General features: G+C 42.4%; 1 protein-coding gene across 2 annotated transcripts in view; it reads right to left on the reverse strand.

Annotated features, from left to right (window-relative positions):
• Positions 1–23,199, reverse strand: part of ARMH3 (armadillo like helical domain containing 3) — a 133,969-nt gene that overhangs the window by 18,815 nt on the left and 91,955 nt on the right. For both annotated transcript variants that reach the window (XM_062580480.1, XM_062580481.1), the window contains exon 24: positions 17,842–17,920. In XM_062580480.1, the coding sequence (XP_062436464.1) occupies positions 17,842–17,920 (79 nt within the window). The remainder of the gene's footprint in view (positions 1–17,841; positions 17,921–23,199) is intronic.

Raw genomic sequence — 23,199 nt, forward strand, 5'->3', positions numbered from 1 at the left:
TTGCAATTCTGCCAAGGCTTGAAACACACTGCAGATAGTTATGGACTGGACCGTTAATTTTTTTATTTCCCCATCGTGCTTACAATTAACTTAAGTGCTGAAATGTGATGGGTTGTTCCAGGAGAAGCTTTTATCTACCAGCTGCATTTTACCACAGCAGTACATCAACTGCTGTCACCAAAACAGCAGACAAGAGGAAGAGCATCCTTATGCTCACTGTGTGTATTGCCTGTTGGTCACTGGGCGTATGGCCCAAGTGGCCAGTCAGTGTTCAGTAAACAGATGCTATGATTTGGGTATAGTCTTGATGCAGTGCTCTTTATTTAGAGGAGATCTTCTCTTCCTGAACACAGAGAAAAACCACGAGCTGCAGCTTACTTAGCACCAATTAAGTGATCAAAATCAGATACACAACCTTGGTGCCCAGAATGAGGTAAAACAGTTGTAAAGATATAGGTTATGAGCTGCTGCTCCTACTGAACTGAACAGCAAGGACAAACAAAGCTGTTATAGAAACCAAAGATGGTCTTAAAAACCTAAAAAAAAAAACCCAAAGCTGAAAACTCTGTAAGAAAGGTCAGAAATAAAATCTTTGTAGGGACAGCAGTAAGAAAAGCAGTAAGAAAGCATTGTGATAGATTCTTAAACATGCAACTTTTAGTCTAGATTGCCTTAACTGATGATAATAGTATACCCAACATAGATCTGAAGGAAGCAGTAAGAGGAAGAAACTTATTCCTAGACAAGAAGTTCAAGTTTGCCTAGAAGATAGTTAGCTAAGGAATAAGACTCTCTAGCAAACAGATTAAGATAGGACATGTAAAAAGCCTTCTTTTCACTCCAACTTCAGAGACAGAAGCAAGCGGACTGTTCCAGTTCAAAGGAAACCTAAGCTATTTCCGCCCAAGGGAAAAATAATCGGGAGGCTTTTTCTGGTCATGGCCTAATCAAACATAGGTAGTTATGGGAGGTTTATAGAACTACCTTCACTAGTCAGATTCATGCGAACCAGTTAGAGGATCTATGAGAGCTTGTGCTCCTCACACAGCCACCGAGGGCTTCTACAGGATATACTGATTACAGACTGTCTTAGAAAAACTCATCCTGCCTTACAGGCAGATGAAGTAAAGGAGAGCACAGATACTCCAAGAAACTAGGAGCTTGCCATGAATATCTTCTTCCTCCTTACAGCAACTAGCTAGACAAATCAATCATTAGAAATAGACAGGCCAAGATGAATGTTGCTAGTATAGCCCAGGGTCTGACACTTGCTGGAAAAAAGGACAAGGTTAACCTAGCTCATGAAGTTTTTTTTTTTTTTTTTTTTTTTTTTTTTTTAAACGATCTTGTTAAAGTTGTTTTGTAAAACAAAGACAATTTCAAACTAAAGGAGCAGCAAAGCTAAATGGCAGAACACTAAAAAGCTGGCCACAAAATAAGAGGGTGCTAAATATTTAAAGTAAGTCAAAATAATGTAAGACACACCAGAGGAAAGCCCTGCTAGAAGTGTGGGACAAAGCTATGCATTTGGAGGGGCAAATCTTAGAAGGTAAAAAGATGAGTCTCATGACTTCTACTACGATTTAGGTAACTAAACTGTGACAACGGAAATCTAGTTACTAATTGCACAACAGAGGTGGCGCATTGCAAACAAATGAGGCAATAATTCAGGGGTGTGAGCAGATGCAAGGAAAAGGCCAACAAATAGGAAATCCAGAACTCACCTACATAAATGACCACAGATGAAAAAAAGAAGGTCAAGCCTATTCTAAAAGAGGGAAAACCAGAACTTTTAGATATGAGCAAGAGGTCCAGAAAAAAAGATGAGCAAATAATGGTCTGATGATCTGTACTGTTTTATAATTCTCTTCTGAAATAAAGGCAATAGAACTGATATACAGTATTCAAAACACGGGTCATCACAGACTTATATAGTGGCAACCTAGCATTTCTGCTTTATTTTCCTGTTCTTTTTCTAATAATTGCTAATTCTCTGTTTGCCATTTTGACTTGCTGAGCCTTGAACTAATATTTTCAGAGAACTATCATAGTGATTCCAAGAATCCTTTCCAGTATGGCAATATCTAGCACAATTGCTATACTTTGAGAGCTATATAAATTAAATCTGCAAAAGTTTCCTCTAAAGATGTGACCAAAAGAAATAGAAGAACTATAGGCAATTGGTTTGCCTCCAGGGACAAAAAGCGTAGTAGTAGCTGCATGCTAGGGTAGCTAGCTATCAAGGAAAGATGGGTCGTGCTTGGAAGTTTCTGAGAGACTCAACTCACGTAGGAGCTTTAGCTCTTGAGGCTTCTGCAAATCTGAAGTTGGAACACACAACTACAAGCTGCTGGATGATCCTTATAAACAGAAAATCCTGTAGTAAAAAGGGAACTTCAGCTGCAAAACATGAGACAGTGGCTCTAAGGCTGGAGTTTCAAAACTGGTTTCAAGATAGTCTAAGTATAGGTTCCCCAAACTGCAATACAAAGTCTAGAGCTTCTCCTTTAAAGGCATCTATTTCAGAATTGGCACAATCTAACGTGAAACTCAGAAGTCCTTTCATTTGGGACATAAGCATTCAGGATGCTGAATGTCCAGGTGCAGTACAGACATCAGAAGTATCTCAGAAGGCAGAAGGGAACAGACAGTTTGACTGTCCCCTAGAAACTGAGAATGCAGCTGTGTAAGTTAATTTTAGAAGAAATGTGACAGCAATGCAATTCCTACAAAGTAAGGATCATGTCTGTCCTACCAAACAGCTCAACAGAGACCTCAGGCACTGTTTGGAATCCTGTTCTTATCTGTATGGCAGAGCTCTTGGAAAAGGGGGGGGGAAGACTCTAAGATGAGATCAAAAATAAGAGAATCACATGATTTCTGATATGACATGCTGAAATACTCAAGTATTTTAATTTGTTAAATTATCCCCCTTTGATACTGTTAGAATGCATCATTCCTTTAAAACTGAATCTGGGCAATGACCAGAGGTAAAACAAGATGAAATGGTTATGGCCACTACAGAAAAGATGTTTAGCTGGGGGGAAGAATCTCTGAGCTGCTTAAAGCTAATGGTTGAGCCAATTTAAAAGGCACCTGAACAGCTGGTGAGACAGCTAGAAATGCAGAGGCTACTATCCAGGGTAATCGTTAACAAGACGAGATACCTAACCTCGTGGGCATCAGATGCTTCCTGACCAAAATTGAGATGTGCAGGTTAGCTGGCCAGCAGGCAATCAGTAAAACAAATCTGAGAGGGAGCAGACTTAGGCATGCACTGTACAAGGAAAACAGGTCAGAGATTTCTGAAAAATGGAAAGGTCTGCTGCTTGTTATTGCTCTTCTCAGAGAAAGAAATCCATGTGCATTCTTTGAAATAAACACAAAGGGACCAAAATTGCTGACTCTTAGCTATCTCTAGCCATTTTTCCTCATAACTAACAGAAACAATCAGGGCCCAAGATAATAGCTATGTCTCTGAGAAAGGATTCCTGCCACTGTGCAGTGGTATCTTGCAATCCAAAGACATTCAGCGGATGTAAAAAGGTCTTGTGTGCCTGGGAACATAATGCTTTCCCCTGCAACTTTTTGCCTGCTTATATCCTTAAATAATCAGACCTACCACCTCTTCAGCACCAGCTTTCCCACAGTCCAGACACTCACAGCAATAGCCTCCTAACACCACAGAGGACAAATCCCTTCAGAAAGTATAGCTGGGAAGAGACTGAGAAGAGGCATCTCTGTGAGAGTGACCCTGTTATCTCCACAAACATTCAGATGCTGGAGTGGCAGAAAAGACAAGACACAAAGGGGAGGCTTATTGCTGATGGCCAGATAAGAGCATTATGCTGGCTGCATGCCTGCCATTGACACTCATGAAAGAGGTGACCTGTGCTGGCATTGCACCCATTCTCTCCAAAGGATGAGGGAAAAAAAAAAAAAAAAAAAAAAAAAACCCTTATGCTTCTTTTCCAAAGCACCTGTTGCTTTGGATCCTCTAGTTGAACTAATCACAGTATGCAGAACAGCAAGCTGGAGAACTACTTGTCCACTATGCCTGCCCTCTGAATCAAATGGTACGTACCCTTTCCTGACAGCTCTAGACTGAGCCTGCTGGCTATACAGATAGGATATATCTGCACAGTGCTACTGAAGATTTAGGCAACAATGATGCCACACTCTCTTGGGGTCACGAAGTTGTTCACTATGGCTTCCCCTTTCTCTCTAATTTTCTCTTTTGTTGTATTTCTGCGTAAATATCTGCTGGATCCATAATGGAAATATCTCCATGCTAATTTCTGCAGTGCTTGGAAGACACCATTGCTCAACAGCCTAAAAATCCCTGTGTGAGGATTTAGTGCTCCCAAGTGCCTCTAGGACATCAAACGTTTGCAAAGCTATTAGCTCTGATGGGTTTTTGAATAAGGCTCAGGGAAGCCACTCGCTTAGTATTTCTCATAAGAAAAAGGTATCTCTGACCTGGCAGAATAAAAATTGCTTAGAAGAAGGAGGAGGAAGAAAGCTCACACAGCCCACATTCTCTGCAAGCAGGGAAATGAGATTTGATTTACGCTGTGATTCTGAGGTGTGTTCAATTTCAGCCTGAATTTCTACCGCATAAATTCAGCTTGGCTGAGCAGTGTCCCCATTAGAGACTGTCCAAAGCAATAGAAGGTGATGCACACAATTTTTGAAGCCGCAGGTTCAAAGCCTCGGTGAGGTATTTTTAGCATATTTTTGCATATGCAGCCCACAAATGTGTGTCTTCCAAGAAGTCAGAGGAAGACAATATAAAAAAGCAATTAGATACAGTGCATACACAGCTCCTTATTGCTGCCAATTAATCAATTTATTTATTTTGCTCACTAGTTAATTTCCTCTTATTACACGGCAGAGAGAACAACTCTGAGTGTGTTTTCTGTGTTTCAAAGGGATTAGATGAAAAGCAGAAGTCACTCACTAAAAGGAGTTAAGGGCTTCAGTTCAGGGATTAATAACTCAGCTGCTTTTCCTCCAGATTTTTAAACCACTAATTTGTACTGCATCAACTGGTAATTTTATTTGCATAACTATTTTTGTTTTAATAGGAATCTTAAATGCTGCTCTGCCAAAAATGCTGATGCATTGCTCTCTTGATACTATTCCTATATCTGAATTGTTGCCTCTATTAAAAGTGTATTTCATGCTTACTTAGCAAACTTCTTAAACTGCACCTTATAGTCATGCACACAAGTTCAAGTTGTACTTGACTTTTCCAATCCATTGTGTACGAGTCGAGCAGCCCACTGAGGAATTCAGCATCAGCCTGGGTGGAAGCTTCAGACCACTTTTTTCTGCATCTCTAACTTAGTCTCATTTCAAAGAAGCTCTAGAAAATTTGAAGTCTAAGGGGTTTGGCCCTGTGGTTACACTCATAAGGTGGGGTAAACCATAGCGGTCCCTTCTCAGCCTATGTTAACAAAATACATTTTCATACCACACTCATCCTGCTGATAAAATAGGCGACAGAAGAGGAAGGGTAGTGCATCTAAAACAAGAGGAAATCTTCCTGATTCTTCTCCACGTTTAACGGGCTCTTGACCTTATAGTTCTGAGAACCATTCACGCAGGAGAGTTTACAGCAGAAGGCTGGGGTGCTGTAATTTAGCCCAAACACTTCCCCCATCTTGGGATGCACAAACAAAACTCAATTTTTTAGGTTGAAAGTTTCAGTGTTGGTATATTAAGGTTTTGAGTTTTGTTGCAAATCAACAGTGGCCTGAACTGGTCTGACCCAGGTAAGATTATTCCCTCCATATGCTTGTTTAGGGACTGACTTGTGACTGTGCCTTTTGTTTGGTGCATTTTTATAAATGGTAATAAGTAGAGCTGTTCACTTGATTTACTGCTTCTAGGCGACACCTGCCAGCTACAATCAGCTCAGAGGGATCAGGAGGGCAGGACTGGCAGCAGCCACAGGATACATCAGAACAGCAAGCGAGGGCCGTATATCAGGAAAGTTGCCACTCTTCCTTTTTCTCTCTAAAACATGTCGAGGGCACTAATTAACAGGGTATCCAAGGCAAACAAAAGCTAAGAAGAAAGAGGATGTCTCTAGTGCTCTGTTAAGGTCCGATCCAAAGACGACTACTGAGGCTTTAAGAGCCTGCTGAACCACCCCAGTCACACGAGTCCCCAAAAACTATCTGATGTTCAGGAAGAATTCAAAAATCACAAGAGCTGCAGAACTCAGACAACTAGAAAAGAAATAGTGACCTACTTTATATTCTACCATCATATGTTGAAAAACAGAAGAACACAAAATGCCAGAAGAGGCATATGCCTCCAGTAAAGGAAAACTCCCAAACGTGTGTGCTGTCAGCAGCATGATGGCATGTGGCCACCACACAGAAGCAGCAAGGGCAGAGGAAAACCTAGGCTCAATAACATGCCAGGACAACAACTCCAGACCCAGGCAGAAGGAAACATCAGGCGCTCTATATAGTAAGAGAAGTCTGAAATCTGAAATGTCACTCACCATTACCCTAAAAGACATTAAGATCTGTCAGGAGGTGGCACATAGCACCAGAATGATCTAATCACATTTTCAAGTAACAGAGAAGGGAGGGGTATGATCTTAAATATTTTGTGGATATTTTCTGCAGCATCTTTTCTGTACTACGTAAAAAGAGACAGGGCAGAAGAACCTGCAGTGGTCTGTGAGAACACGTGGGTACACTACATAAGATTACTGGGGTGGCACTCCAGAGTCTTCATTCACTTTTTCATGATCTGTTCAGAGCTGAACAAACAAAGCTTTTTGTGAGAGTGCACAGAAGTGCTTTTTTGTTTTCATTCTTTTCATTTTAAAAGGAGAAAGCTATCAAAATAAAAGCTCTCACTCTCTCTCAAAATTCTGAAATTGTTTGGGTTTGCATCATTTGTTTTCTAAACAGATGCCAGGATCAAACCAGCTGAACATTTTTCTTCAACTACCCTAACCTGACTTTTTCTGAACACATCACAGAGAAAAGCTCTCCCTAACGTACATAAGCTCAGATCACACCGAGTTATGAGCTCTTGTATGAAAAGCACTGCAGCTTCAATCTAGGTCTCACAACAGACCAGGGGATCCTCTTGCCTCCATCTTAAAACTGTTCCACTCAGTTGAAGGATTTCTGAATAAGGATGAGGGACAAGGCTACCCCTCAAATGGACACTGTACATAGACTAGGCTACAAATTTCTTGTTCAGACAGCCAACTTCCTAGCGAGTGGTTAGGATAAGAGTGGTCAGCAGTCCCAGGACAGTGACCGATTTCTTTATGCTGAGACATCTGCTGTGACATTAACTGCCTAGCCCTATTACTTACTAGTATAGCATTACTCATTCCTGCTCCTGAAACATCAACATACCAAATCATGACAGACCCTTTTTAGACTCAAGCAGTGCTGGAATATTATCCCTCTGAGCACTACTGAGAAAGGAAAGCTCAGCAAAACTGGATGACATGGGGAACTGTCATCAGCTGAAGATATTAAGTCTACATCATGTTAATATTATCTTCTGCAAAGTGTGTCATAGGCTTAGGTGTCTGCAAAGAAGGCTGAGATGAGGCATTACTGTAGCTTTCTTTTTATTCTTCTGAGAAGAGGAGTCTAGCCCAGCAACAGACTTAAGTTTCATTTCTTTGCCTAAAAAGTGACTGGTAGGTGGTACTGTAATTAAATAAGTCCATCACTTGAAATAGAAAAGCACATCCTTATAGCTGAGGTGAGAATTAAGAGTCTGTAGTGAGATGCTTCCATCAAATAATTAGTTTTCAGGAACATCAGCTACTTGGTAGAAATTTTCCAGCAAAGAAAGTAGTTACCAAGCAGGCTGGATTCAGAAAACAAAATATAGAAAGGAAGTCAAAGTTCCATCATGATTGCCTTGGCTCCTTCACAAATCTGTATTTCTGCTTCTTTTAGCTGGGATTTTTCTCCCGTCCTGCTGCTTCAAGACATTAAACAAAAAGAGCACTCACTGCAAACAAAATGAGGCCTAAAAAAAGTCTACAGTGTAACTCATGACTACTTACTTTAAGTAAGACGGACAGAAACTACAGATATGGTCATGCAAAGCTCCGTCCAGATCCACATTCTGTGTTGCATCTTGTCACCATTACTACTTCACTGATAGACCTTAGTGGGAGAACGACAACTAACATTTTGTGCAAGTCAGACAGATGTCTGACTCCAGAAAACCACCAGTATGATACAGCTGAGCAAAGGCAGGTATCTAGGTTTGGGGAGAAGTATGTGTTTTCCAGTGTAGATGAATGGAAAGGGAGACTTGGTCTCTAGCTAACTGAACACAACCTTCCTTTAAACACTCAGAAAGAAAACTGCTGTCAGAATGACAGAAATCTGAAGGTAGGCTCTGTGTGACCTCCATATTCACATAATGATTGCTTTGTGCTGGGTTTAGAACACTAATTTTGACAGAAATAGGAGAAGTCAGCAAAGGACAACCCAATATTTAAAGTGAAAAGATTGGCATCTTGCAGGAGAAGCAATGGTTTGATATCTAGGGTACTTGCTTCACAGATGTTAAAGATACATAACCAGTAGGGAGCTGACAGCAGTTTCCAGAGAAACCATGCAGAATTACCATGATATCACTGATCCTGGCTTGGCACTGTACTAAACATGTTCACATGGCTCAGAGGCAGCTCGGACTACGGGCAGAGCTGGCTCACTTCTGTCTGCACAGACTGCACAGACCCTTTCAGAGCCAGTATAGCACCTGCCAGCCAAAAAAAAAAAAAAAAAAAAAGAAAAAAAAGTTAGCTGGGCTTGTGATGCCAGTAATCCTCTCTGCTCCCAGATCACAGAATCAGTAAGGTTGGAAGGGACCTCTGGAGATCATCTAGTCCAACCTCCCTGCTCAGCAGGGTCATCTAGAGCATGTTAGACAGGGTTACATCCAGGCCGGCCTTGAAGATCTCCAGAGAAGGAGACTCCACAACCTCTCTGGGCAACCTGTGCCAGTGCTGTCACCCTCACAGGGAAGAAATTCCCCCTCACATTCAGGTGGAACTTCCTGTGCTTCAATTTCTGCCCATTGCCTCTTGTCCTGTCACACAGGGCAACTGAAAAGAGTTTGTCCTGTCCCTTTGACACCTTGTACTTGTACACATTGATAAGATCCCCCCTCCGTCAGCCTTCTCTTCCCCAGGCTGAAGAGGCCCAGCTCTTGCAGCCGTTCCTTATAGGGCAGGTGCTCCAGCCCTCAGATCATCTTCGTAGCCCTATGCTGGACTCTCTCCAGTAGCTCCATGATGCTAGATGTCATTGCCAGAAAGATGCTATGTCCTTCTCAGAGTCACATTTAATTGCGGGCCATGTCTCAGATCTGATTGGTCGTTAGTGGGATATGAGCAGGCCCATGCCATCACAAGTAGGAGGGAAAGCACTAGCAAGAAGCTTTCCACCTTTACGGGGTCTGCATTGTATAGCACAGCCCCAACCCTGCATCACCTGAGAAGTCGAAGTCCAAGAGTAAGATTGTATGATTGTTGGGTTTTTTTTTCCCATCCCATCCAACTCAAATATAATCTGCTGAATTACAACTATTGAGGAAAAGCCACTTGGGAAACTAGGCAGGTTTTGTCCATAAATAAACCTTAAGCATAATATTTAATTAGTGGGGTTCTGTACACAGTAACATTTAGTGGCAAGCTTTCCAATTACAAGACTCAGCCAGTCTCCTACAAACTGCCTCTTATTCTCCAGATTTTAATGACATATTAGCAGATTTCCCATACTTATTGTCCCCCTTCCAGAGGTCATTCTAGAGTAATTTGTGCTTTCATGGAAGAGAAAAGCTTTCTAGTTTACAACTACCACTGATGTAACTGTGACACAATTGCAAGGATTTTCGCAAGCGGTGGTTGCTGGGCTGCATTAGCTTATTTTAGAAACCCTAGATACTTTGAAACAATGAGCTAGCCTGCTTCATCAGCTTCTCATCTGAGACTCTGGAATACGCTTTCCCTGTTAGCAACTCCTGCTCTGAAGAAGTACTAATGGCAAACTTAAATCTGTGGTTTGTGAAAGAAAAGTTCTTACAAACAGGTACTTAGGTAAATGCAAAATCAAGGCTAAGAATTAATATCCTTGCACAGGACTGCTCTCATGTCAGCTGAACTGATGCTGCTGCTGAACCAGCATGTGTGCTAGCAGTTCTTACCTCCTGGGGAGCTTATTAGTGCCTTAACTAAGCTACGAGAAAATCCAAGAGGCTCTGACTAAAGCAGAGGAATTGACTTACAGCCTGTGGCATTTAGCCATTGCAGCTCCTTCGCCAGTTCCACCTCCGGACATCCTCCTGCTTGCTCTCTTTGAATGACACCTATTAGCTCCTGACCATTCCTGCTGCCTGCCTCAGATCTCCCATGAAGATAGGAAGAGTGACACACATAGATGCCTTTTTCTCCTTTTAAATATTTGCCTCTGAGCTTCCTGGTGTGGACAAGAAATTTGAACTTGTTCTCTTAACACTCAAGCATCAACTATTAGTGAGTCAAAAAAAAAAAATCCACATCTCTTCCTGCTGAGCAGATGAAGCACCTTTAGCTCAGCAGCATTTACTCTCCTGCTCTGGGAGACATGGAGACTGCAGAGCACAATTTGCTTCCCACTTTGAAATCATGACAAATTGGGTCGTTGCTACTTTTGGGAAACAGCTGCAGCTCCAGCTAGGAGGAGGAAGGTAGAAAACAATCAGTCTGTTACAGCAAGATACTACCAGCGAGGAGGGACACTGGCAATCTCTGAAGGCAAAAGGTTTCTCCAAAAGAAGCTCCAGATTAAGTTTGGTTGCCTGTTCCCATTTGCATGAGAAGTTGGCTCCAGGAAAGGTTAGTCAAAGCCACATAACCATTTGTAATTAGCACAGTACTTTATAGCCTGCCTCCTTTTAAGAATCCCAAGTAGAGCCGAGGTGACTGAGTATTAGAAAGCTTAGGCTAGAGTTTAGGACTATTGTTACAAAGTACAGTGCTAAAAATTCAGCTTTACAAAAATGATAAAAAAGAAGTTTGCATGGTATCTGTATGCACTAGGCACCTGGCAGCAGTTGCTGCCTATTGTTCCCAAAATTTCACAAGGGATTTAATAAAAAAAACCCAATCTGAAATTTTATAAAATGCAAATTGAATCATGCATTTGCACAAGCCAGCTGTTGACAACTCTTCCTTTAATCACAGATGTGGAAAGTTGTAATTTAATCTTTATAAATACAGCCTGTTTTGATCACGCTGTTGCAATCCTCTGCGGAGCTCTCTCTGTCCTATGCAGGCGCTTAGCGGTGATGGCAATCTATAACACTGCTTTGCGCTTACACTGCAGCCTTCCTCAGCAGATCACACAGTGCTTTTCAGACACTGCCTACCTCCCCAAGGGCTCCATCTCAGCAGCTCTCTCGCACAGGAGGACACAGGGCTCAAGATTTGCTCAAGGCAGCACCGTGACAGCTAGGGAAGAATTCATTACCCTAGCCCGCAGCCCCTTCCTCTAATTATTATAATTCCTCTAATTTTCCAATATAATCAGTAACAAATATAAAACAAATCTACGAGGCAGCTGCTTTCTTTCTTGCAGCAACTGTTTTCTGAAATACACTCACCTGGAGTACAGGATGAGCACTGGAATTAGAGCAACAGCTTTTCTCCACAGTATGGAATGGGAGCTTATTACCAAGTTACACCACTAGCTCTTGCTCAGCACATGCCCTGTTTTGATCCAAGTTAAGCTCATAATTCATATTCTCTAGTCTTGCCTCAGTAGTCCCAGCACAAAAAACTAACTAGTCCCAGAAGACTTTACCCTATTGCAATTAATAGTGAACAACAGCTCAGGAAGACAGTTGTTCTAAAACAAGTCCCCAGCCCAGTGGACACCTGGACTGCAACAGTTTTCAGGCCTTTATCAATCCCTGTGGTACTCTGCTTGTGAGAGTCAGGGAAGTAGATGAAAACAAGCCATGAGAATTGAATGAAGGTAAGCCTTGCTTTGAAGTTTAACAGACTTACTGTTACCAGTTTGTATCTTTGAGACAGTCTTTAATCTACTCAGAAAGACAGCTCAAAAAAGTCTTAAGAAATGAGATATGCCTAAGCACTTACAATGTGCAAAGGGCAGAAAGACTCCTCTACTCCAGGAACAGTTGAGGCGATCCAGGGTCACACTGCCCATCATATAGAGGCACACAGCAGCTACTGTCACTAACCAGTCGGCAGGGTGCTAGGACACATTTGTGCCGAGCCCAAGAGAACTGTAGAGTTTCTCACATTTCTTAGCTGAGATTTCTGGGACTGAATTAGGACACTCTAAGGGCCTACTACACGTTGCCTCCCCACTCTAATGACACGTACTTCAGTGCATTCTGCATATTAATAAAGGGTGCTTCACAGAAAGTCACCAAAAAGTGAGCTCCACAGCTCACTTCCAGCTTCAAGGCTCCTTGTAAAGCTCACAGTCCTTGAAACCTCTTCAGACCCATTCATCCTGCCACACTGCATAAAGCAGTCTAAGATATTAGTCAGATGCAGAGACATTTCTCTGGTAAACCAAAAGAGGAAGGTTTAAACCAGAAAACCCCCATTAGCTAGGTAACTAGCAGGATGTCTTCAGGAGAGCGCCTAAATACATAGACTCCTATAAACCAACGATTCAAATCTCAACTAGGGCAGCTCAGCTCTTCCTGTTTAAGCAATACATTCTGTTTCAAGCTATTTATCATGAGTAGGTGTCTGTAATGAGACCATGAAACTCAACATTCTCACCTAATTGACAAAGATATAAAGAATTAAAATTAGGGTTTTGCTTTGGTGTCCCCTTAACTGGAGTTTCACATACCTACTGCTGCATGTAATATTGCACTAGCAAGCTTGATACTTTCTACTCCAAAGCCCATTGCATTTCAGAAGTGAAGTAGCATTACATCCAAACCATTTAAAATTATTCCTGCAGCCCTCAGAACATGCTATACTGATGTAAGAGATTAGGAGGAATTATTATAGTAGTACTTAGCACTGATGGTACTCAGCATTTTAAAAGCAACAGTCAATCACATACATTCCAACAGGCTTTTAACTCTTAACACTACTGCGAGCAGTGCTAAAAATGGACAAAGCATTTTGTAACCAGTAGTGGATTTGCCGATAGTTATGGAAACTGGGTTAAGTTGAATAAACCATGACAGCTGTGGTTCACAGAATACTTCAGAGTATCTAAAAACTATTGCATAGTTTTGTGACTTTCTGTACAAGTCACTGACGGAAGCTCCCTGTGCTGCACTTTGGATTAGTCCCTCAAAGCCCCACCTGGTAACAGAAGGCCATGCAGCACTGAAGAAAAGTAGATTCAACAACTGGAGTATGATATGAGCTCAACCAAAGCAAGACAGCCTTCTGAGATTGCCTGATCAAAACTGGATTGCAGCTACCTGAGTTCTAAGGGTTTTAAAGTGTGGAACAAGCCACGTGGTACATATATTTGTCATAACTTCAAAAGCAATACAGTTGTTCCACTCTTCCACTACAATCTGTTCTGTCTCAGCACTTTTTATCTGCAGTTACCAGACTAATACACACAGCACAGGTGTTCACAAGTCTTTCACACTGAACATTATACCACGCCCAAACCTGAGCTACCTAGTCTCTGCTGCAGCTGTGAAGAAAGAGACTTCCATCAGAAAAGCACATAAATATTTCCAACTAGCAAGCATCATAAGTCTTACATGTCTGCCATTTCAGTTATGCACATTTTAAGAGCCTTGTAGAGGAGATCATATGGAGAACAAGTGCCAAGGAGAAAATGAGACCTTAGTGAGCAATTTACCTGTGTAATTCTCCAGCAAACTGGCACAAGACTTGCTTGGCATACAAGGCACTGCAGGACATTCCTGCTCTGAGGAGATTTCACCAAAGCAGTATTGCATTCCCCTCGCTTTAGCCTCTCTAAAATAGTTGCACAACATCACTACCAGGCAGAGAGCTGCCTTCTTGCATACAGCTCTTCTTTCACATCCAGAAGAAAAGGCAAATGTGAGACCCCATCCAGATCACTCCTGCCCTGCATCATCAGCTCTTCTATCTGTCTGTATCTGCTCTTTTTGAGCAACTCCTGTGTGGCTTTCTCACCACCTTGACCCCCATTTTCGCTAACTGCTTCTGATGTTGTGAGCATCTCATGTCTGACAGCACAGACAAAGTCTACTGCTTTTATGTATTAAGTATAAGGCAATCCAGTCATCTGGAGAGCACAGATAAGCCATTTTACAGAAGGTTATTCTGCCTTTTGACTTGGGAAGGGACCCAAACATCTTTTGAAGACTTGGGAATGATCACTTGCATGGGAGAGCTAAAACTACATGACAGTTAATGGCATGTCTTTGACAGTCCAGCATCTTTCAATTCTGCTCACATGTCCTGCCAAGAAGCTGCAAGTCTTGAGAGGGAGAATACTATATAAACATAAATTAACTCTGAAGCCAGATTTAGCCAATTAGCAAATGAAGGGGAGAGACCAATAAAATACCTTTCACTAAAAGACACCTTCTCTGCTTTGTGGTGAAGGACCTACAGCAAGCTTAAAATAACTAAAAACTGGGAAGGATTATGAGTTTACTTTGGCAAATAGACTCTACAGAGTAGCACTGACAAGGATCACATAGCATTTATAGACTGAGAAGGCTCATAGTCCTTAGTCAATACCCTGGCATTTGTCTGACTCTGGGGATCTCCCATTCACTTCCAGGAAGCTTTCAAAATGGAGCACTTGCATACTGTTGCCATCTCATGAAGAACGTCTGATGGGAAAAAAAAGTAGTGTTGGACCTATACAGCATAACCCAGGCACACTCCTAATTCAAGAGAGTATAGAAAGAAAGGCCTTCATATCAGAAGTTCTGGGGAGAACACTGGATAAAACACACAATAGTTAACAAAGCAGTACCATAAAGCCTTGTGAATATACCCCCCCTAGAGCACAGGTCTGTATATTAAAACTACCATTCCTGAAGACCTTTAGGATTGAAGATTGCAACAGCAGTAGCTCATTAACAACCTTCCTCCACTAAAATCAGTCCCATGTTCACCATTTTCACGGGCCTATGAAGCCCTTCAGCATGTAATAATGTTAACATTAATGCTTATAAGTAAGAAAAGAGAAAATACTTAAATGACAGATAAAAATAGTAACAAATGGACATTAGTGATTAACAAGGAAATAAAGCTTTCAATAGGATTAGGAAAGAACAAGACAGAACAAAACTTCTCTCAGTTGATATATTTTAAGGATATTAAAAATAAATACAAAAATAAAAAAAAATCCAATACATGAGCAGGTGCTGGAACAGTTCACACAGGGTGAAGTAAGAGTCCACAAACTAAGTAAGTTCAAGTGAAGCAGAACAAACTCAGAGCAGTTGGAAAATCCCCCTTAGACAGGACTATGTCAAAGCCATGCTTGATTAATGGGGGATGCTCAGGTACCACAGAGGAGTATGAACAGCCATATGAGAATCTCGTCACTGACTAGTTTCTGGGAAAGAATGCTTCATAAATAAAAATAAAAAAAAAAGAAATAAAAAAAAAGAAAAAAAGAAAAACAGTTTGGTTCTCATTATTATAAAAACAAATCCTCCCAAAGAAAGAAGTACCAGTCTCCTGAAACTGCTGAAATAACAGCTCAAAGGAGGGAATGACCAGTCCCAAGCGTAACATCTGTGTGTTGATACAAAAGTTCAATTTTAAGTGTCAGCATAAAAAGCTTCAGTGAGGTACACTTCAGAAAACAGGACAGGAGACAGGACAGAAAAGGAGGATGAATTTGTGTAGCAAATAGCATTTGTGGAGAGAAGAGGGAAAGGGATTTAAGTGAGCATAGTGACCATGCATGCAGAGACAAAAGGTAGAAACGGAAGGAAAGAAAGGACAGAGACCAGGCCAAAAGGCAAGCTTGACCCCCACATACTGGATAACTAACAGAATGAAACAACATATTCAATTACTCTACTTGATCTCAGCCATCTACCGCTCGCTATCTATCACCTACCTACCACGTGGTATGGCCACCAATGGAGGAGAAAATGTGGTCCAAACACAGACCTGAGCTTACTGGCTCATTAGAAGTAGAAGCAAATTCTCTCCATCTCTTTCCTGCTTATGCAGTAAATTGCAGAAAGTCAGCTAAACATCCTCAATGACGCCACACAGTCTCTCACAACAGCAACATCTCCATCATCCTCCACAGTTCAACAGGGCTTGTTATTGTTTTGCTGTATTTGATGTCCTCCCTACATTGGGAGAAAGTATGAAGAAGAGGGGGGAAAAAAAAGAAATCTGTCTTTCAACTTCCTAATCATCTTCCTCAAAATGCTCCATGCATCAGCACCGATTTTATTATCTGCCTGCTGCTTGAGATTTTATTTAAAGAATAGCACACAAGAAGAAAGGATTAAATCTGACCTCACCGAACTGCTGCTGAGGGACGAATACTACACAGAGCTGACAGTAGAAAAAACTCCTTTCCTTTTTCAGACTACTTAAATGCTATGCAAAAGTCTCCCCTATCCAAGTTCCCATTTTAAACTGCACTATCAAGGGCTTTTCTTTTTCAGGGGCCTGAGTTGATGCAATCAGTATATCATCAATGAGGATTTATAACACAAACCATTATAGAGCATAACTGTGGGTACAGTGACTCTCATAAAAATTGAGCAAATTAAACCAGTGTTCTTCCAGCTGGCTCTACCAAGAAGAGAATAAAAAGCAGTAGGAGTCACATTTCTTCTCTGCATTAGTGCAGCATTCAAACCAAGGCTTTGGGGTGTTACCTAAACACTTGATTACAGATCAAGTACAATAACACATGGAAAGGTTAGCGGGAAGCAAGGGAGGGCATCAAGTAATGACCGAAACAAACTATAGAGAAAAATGTGGTCAGGACTTTTTAATAGATAGAAGCATGAGTTCTACCCTTGAGCAAGGCAACTTAGGCGTCTGTCCCAAACAGCGTACCCAATTTCTGTCCTGGAAGGTCCATAGATGCTGACTCAGCTTTGTCTGGGAGGTTCAACTCAATCTGCATTGCAGCTCTGTACTTTGTCCACCACAGGCGCCTGCAATCATTCACCTCTCCGAGAGTGATTAACATGCAACTTCAATATTGTATTTTGGGAAGCAGGTCATCTGTTCTCTTCCTGAGACCATGCATGGGAGCCTCTTTTCAAGAAGCCACATTTACACATTTATGCAATACAAGCAGGACATAAAGAGAGGAAATCAAGCTAAATTAAGGAAGAAAAACCTAACCCTACTACCCTCTTTATTAGAGCCTTCTCTTTTCAAAATCTGTTTAAAACAGCTGTTCAGGACACTGAATTCAATTACCCTAGAAAATTTCTACTAACCATTTGCCTAATATCACAGCAAATCAAGCTAAGTTTAACATTTCTCTGACAATTAAGCTTACTGCCAAGAACTTCCTACCCCTGCCTAAACACTAGTATTCTCAGGGTCCTTAACCACACTTGCTGACAGTGCTACATCTTCTCCCCACCCCCATCATCCTCACTGTTCCCTCTATATTCGCTGGACCAAGTTGCCTGCATGTGGTGGTAAGACTGGCTAAGGCCAGCCTTCTTTCTCTCCTCACCTACACCCCACACTCAAGCAAGGAGTAAGCTAGTCCCATCTTCATCCCTCAAACTTCTGCAACATCACCACCCCCAGTAAGCAAAGTGCTCTAATATGCCTATACTCACAGGTCACAATGAAGAAAAAAAAAAAACACCATACATCTGGCTTACCTGATCTTCGGAGAGCTGTGATATGTGATTCACTGCAGCATAAGACTCTATCTTCGGGTTGAAGTGATTGATGATGGCCCTGAAACAAAGACATTTTCACAGATCTCAGGAACAGCCTATGGATGCAGCAGAAATTCCTCACCCACCTGAGCCAGTGCACATGGAGCCACAGTACTCCAAGCAATACTTCCTCCCTCTGTGTATTATATTGCTTGCTCTGCCAAAGGCTACCTCCCTGCTGAGAGGCCTGTGTTGATTCAGTCACATGCTTATTGGAAACTGCAAACACAGGCACTGCCCTAAGCGTGGGTGCATTTGCACAGCAGATGTGGGGCTGGGCTCCAGGCTGTGCCAAAGGGAATTACTGTCAGGTTGGGAACAGGCTGCAAATTGCTCAGTGTTGTAGCAGAGACACAGTGAACTTGGAAATCCCAGCCATATCCTACTCAAAAAGAGCAGCTCTTGATTCGTTCTAAAACCAGTACTGATGATACTTTGCCCTAGGTGACTTTGTTGCCTGTTGTATAGAAGCTGACAGTTTATTCATGTTGATCTCCAGTCTGGTTTGAAATTCTGTAGTCAGCTGTTACCTGTAGTGATCAATCATTTCAGCCACTACTTTAACTTCTTCCATAATGGCTTTAGCCCTCAGCTCCCTTTAGGTCATTAGAGATAATGCACGCACTTACTTCGTGTCCCAAGCACAGTAGTAGGAACACTGATCAGCCCTACCTCACTGCTGCATTTCTCTCACTGACTGCACCAGCACACTTCCCTTCCCTTCTAGCAGGATCAAGACATGTCTGGGAAATCCACAATGCAAACTAAAATAAAAAATTAAAATAAATAAATACAACAAACTTCTGCTGAAGTATTTCCTCAGCCTCTACTCTACTTTTCAGGTGCAGTTGAGAAGACAAATGGCAAGACAGCAAAGTCTCCTCAGGCTAGATTTTGCTGCTAGCCTACTTGGGGCGGTACTCATGAGACCCAGTGTGGAGGCAAGGGCTCATGATAAGAAGAGCCCGTGTCAGTGCTCGGCACGAAGATGTGCACTGACAGATGCCTGGAGAACACTTGCCTGGCCAAATTACACTGCAGCAGCAGCTAGAGCTTTCACTCTCATATTCATCAGCAGGAAAATTCACTCCAGCTCCCTCAGATGCACTCTAATGGGTTCCTTCCTCCCATACCTCTCACTGCCAGGAGGGTTTGCCGCTACTTTCTCAAGACCTCATCACAGCTAAGAGAAGTTAACTGAGTTCAGAAGCAAGTGATATTCAACACTGCCAGACAGAGCTGGTGGAAAGCGAACCCACCTAGAAGCATGCTTAATTCTGTAAATGTAGGTAAAGAAAGGGGAAGAAGGGGGGCATAAACAAGACAGGGAAGAAAGTAAAAAAGAAAAAAAAAAGTGAGACCAGCCAGAATCTGCAGATTCATTGCAACATTTCCAGCTACACTTTGTCAACATAACGGACCCAATCCATACACAGGGACAGTCACTCCGGTGGTTACTTAGAGCAGCAGTATGTACTTAGGCTGGGGTGCAGGGGCACTCTGCAGTCTGGCTTGCCTTGACAGCAATGCAAATTCAGCAGGGCCCCTGTCAGCATTTCATAACTCTCCTCCTCCTGGCAAAGAGCAAAGTGGAAGGCAGAGACATGCCCAGACTTTTCCCATATCGATTTGACACAGGAAGCAGCTCCTGTGAGTCACTATCTCACTCTCCATTACCCAGCCTCTCCAGCACTCTGGCTTTCAAGTTGCATGTTTCATGCCTGACTGCAGTCATATTTACACTCCTACAGGACACACTACAAGCTATTGGGGAAAAAAGTGGGAATACAGACTTACAACAACTTAACTTCCGGCTTGACAGAAGGTTTGGCAGCTCAGTGGGGTTCAGTGCACTCACATGCTTCCAACATTTACCAGGGAACAGATTTAGCATTCATTTGTATCCACTGCTGTGAAGCACTTCACATGGGCCGCCTGCTCAGAAGTCCCTGCTCAGATCTGAGCCAGTGGAGCGGCACCTGCAATCACAGCTGGGATTCACCCAGGGAAAGCAAACCAGCAACCAGCTGCCACTGCGGTAAGAAGCAAAGGACATTTAAGAGAAGAAAGATTTCACATCTCCTTCTTCATTCCCCTAAAGGCAAATGGACAACTCCTCAGTTGGCTAGAGGAGGAAGTTCAACAGTTCAATTTGTTTAAAAAAAAAAACCTCTGCTATGAAAAATTCTTTTCCAACCTGATTTTTTTTTTTTTTTTTTTTTTTTTTGGAGAGCTGCTTTCCTGAACCTGCAGGTAGCCTGAGGAAGAGGAGCTTGAAAAGTCTGGATTCAATCCTGGTTCTGCACAGCCAGACTCTTACTGTCCAGCACACACACTATCAAGGCTAGAGTTGTACATGGTACAGCTCCTTCCCATACATCTGCAACAAGAAAACTCATCATTATCCAGCCTAAGCTGTTGAGCAATAACAGAGCCTTTCGCTGCAAACTACTCTGTTGTGGCTTTTCTATTGCTCCATCTTTGGAAGCCCATGCCGTCTCTGGGGCAAACTTATAGGCAACTGGTCTCCTGAGCTATTGAGTAACAGCTGGAATTTCACTTTGCAAAGCTGCCACTCCACAGGCAGCTGTTCCTAGAGACAACAGGGGACAGTAGCTTTTAAGCACAGTCTCTCCCTTATGGGCAATAGAACAGCAACTTTGCCATCATTAGTTCAGGACACCAGCATGCCACAGCTGAACCTTGGCAATGTCTTATTTTTACACTGTGCCTGCCTTTATTAGTGGGATATCTGCCAGTACTCAGTACATTTGGGGAGGAGGGAAGGAATGGTTAAAGCTCTTATAAAATTTCTGAACTGCTGTGCTCTGAGATCTCTGTATCATAAAAAATAAAAGAACTACCTTGTGTTTGGTATTCATGAAGCACTGGCATCTTCTTCAGCATATTTGAACAGCAAAGAAATGATAAAGTATCAACTGAAACATTCCAGTTCCGCAGCCTTTGACAGTGTGCACACTTATATTATTTCCACACTGCATAGTCTCCTGGTGGAACTGGCTGCTATTTATCATACAAACTTCAGAGTATTCTTGGGATACAATTCTCTAGGGACCAGAAAACACAGCCGTGCTGGAGAGATGTCTCCTCTTTAACTACACTGCGTCCTCTGACAGATTTACAGTTTATCTGCCAATTGGCGAAAAAGGAGGCTGTCACTGGACAAGGGAAGGAAGTTTAGCAGCAGAAAAAGGTGAAACAGTGGTCCAGGTATTAAAAACAAACAAACAAAAAAAAACACACAAGAAAAACCTACTATTCCCAGTGGTTTGTCTTGTGGCTGATATTTAATGCTCCAAGGTAGACCACGAGTGATCTCCACATTCTTTATTCTTCGATCTCCCAGAGAGAATCATTTGCACACTGGTAGATTTTCTGAACACATTAGTGCTCCCAGAAAAGCAGACATTCACTCCTAACTACTTCATGCAACTCTTCAGAGAGCAAACTGCCTAGGTGTCATGCTGCTACAGGGCATGTAGAAATTCATATAAGCCTGTATTTCCTTCAGAACGAGCAGCTTAAGATACCTAGCATTAAAGTTTTTATTTCTTTGGGGCAGAAGGGAACGATTGCAAGAAAAGTATAGAATGTTCCTCCCCGATTTAGGAGGAGTCTAAGCACCAACAAATCATATATTTGTACTAGCAATATTAATCATGTTATTAGACCAATAAAAGCATGCCCGCTGCAATTAGCTGTAGACTGGCAGGTAGTACCTGTCGCACAGAGTTAAGGATCTCAACACAAGAGAAGCGAAGAAAATGCAAACAGTGTGGTCGCAACAGAAAATATAATGGTGCTGTGTTTTTACTGAGGGGCATGACAGAGACTTCAGTTAGAGATAAACTGACGGTAAAAATAACAGAAAAAGAATACTGATGGAAGGGGCACAGAGACAGAAAAAAAGAGGGACAGATGGGCAGACAGGATTGAGAAAATGGAGGTGAAAAGACTGCAGGACAGAGATGATCAGAGCAACAGCAATCAGTCACAAGGCAGTCTGATCTCTGCAAACTGGAAAGCTCTGACTGGCAGAAGGTTCTTAACTTTAGCTGCTCGAGGCTGCTACAACAGTCCAGTCTCAGACCAGCTCCCACTAGTAATTTCTCCCTCAAAACTGTATGGGCTGGAAGGTGAGAACTGGTAGAATCACCACATTGGTCCTGTTTCTTCCAAAACAGGGACATACTCTGCTGCAGCTCTCAGCTAGAGATATGGTGAGAGAAGGTATATCTCTAGCCAAGCAGCATTACCACCCCTCACCATCTTCACTCCCAACAGGATGTGATTCTACGCATGACTGCAATAAGCCTCCAGCTAGTAGGAAACACTTTAAAAACTGTTTCCATATTTTCATTCAGAACTGCCCGGTGCTGCTCCTTCGACAAACAGAAGCAATGAGTGCTGTTCTTCAGAGAGGTTCAGGATAAAAACATCAAAAATCAGTTTCTGTAGATGCAGAGTCTGCTGGCAGGAAAGGCCTCTTGCAAAAAACAGGTATGGCATGCATGGAGAGAAATGATCTAATTGATTCCTCAGTGTGATCTGTCACTAGGTGCAGCAACACATGTGAGAAGTGAATCGTACCAACACCACCAAGCTACTGGTGTTTAACTCCAAGCATCTTCCACTCCACGGGTATTCACTCCAAGTGGCAAAAAGCACAACCCTACCTACCTTAACCAGGCAAGAAGCTGGTCTGGGTCCAGTGTGAAGGGAAAGCAAAAATCACTGTGCTCAGGAAGGCAGCACTTTAGCATGTTTGCTTTGACCTCCAAACTCTCCCCATCATACCATCACAGATGAGCTGTCAAATACCCACTCCTGCTGGATGGCAGGTACCTTCCTGGAGTCCCATAAGACAACGCCGTCCTCGTCCTGAGCAAAATTAAGCACTGTGGAAGTGCTCAAAGTAGGCTAATAGAAGAACAGAAAGGTTGCAAAGCTTATTATAGAGCTGAGAATGCTGAGCTATCATTCACTCTATAAACCTGGTCTTTGCACCTACTGTGCAGATCCAACACAGTGTGTGGTACAAAGCATATCCAAACATTTCTTGTACAGTAAAAGCTGCACCACAAGCTCGTTTCTTTTCCTGGAAAAGAAACAAATCTTCTCCCCAAAGCTTTAGGCTGGTATTTACGCCTTCGCAGGCGGTCAGGGTGACTTTATGCCCACTACACACATTCGTTTTCTGAGCTGAACACTCAGGTCAACACAGCACACTGGGTAGCAACGACTGCATCTCTACATACTCTGAGGAAGGAACGCGTG

This window comes from Rhea pennata, chromosome 7 (assembly GCF_028389875.1).
Source record: "Rhea pennata isolate bPtePen1 chromosome 7, bPtePen1.pri, whole genome shotgun sequence".
NCBI lineage: Eukaryota > Metazoa > Chordata > Aves > Rheiformes > Rheidae > Rhea > Rhea pennata.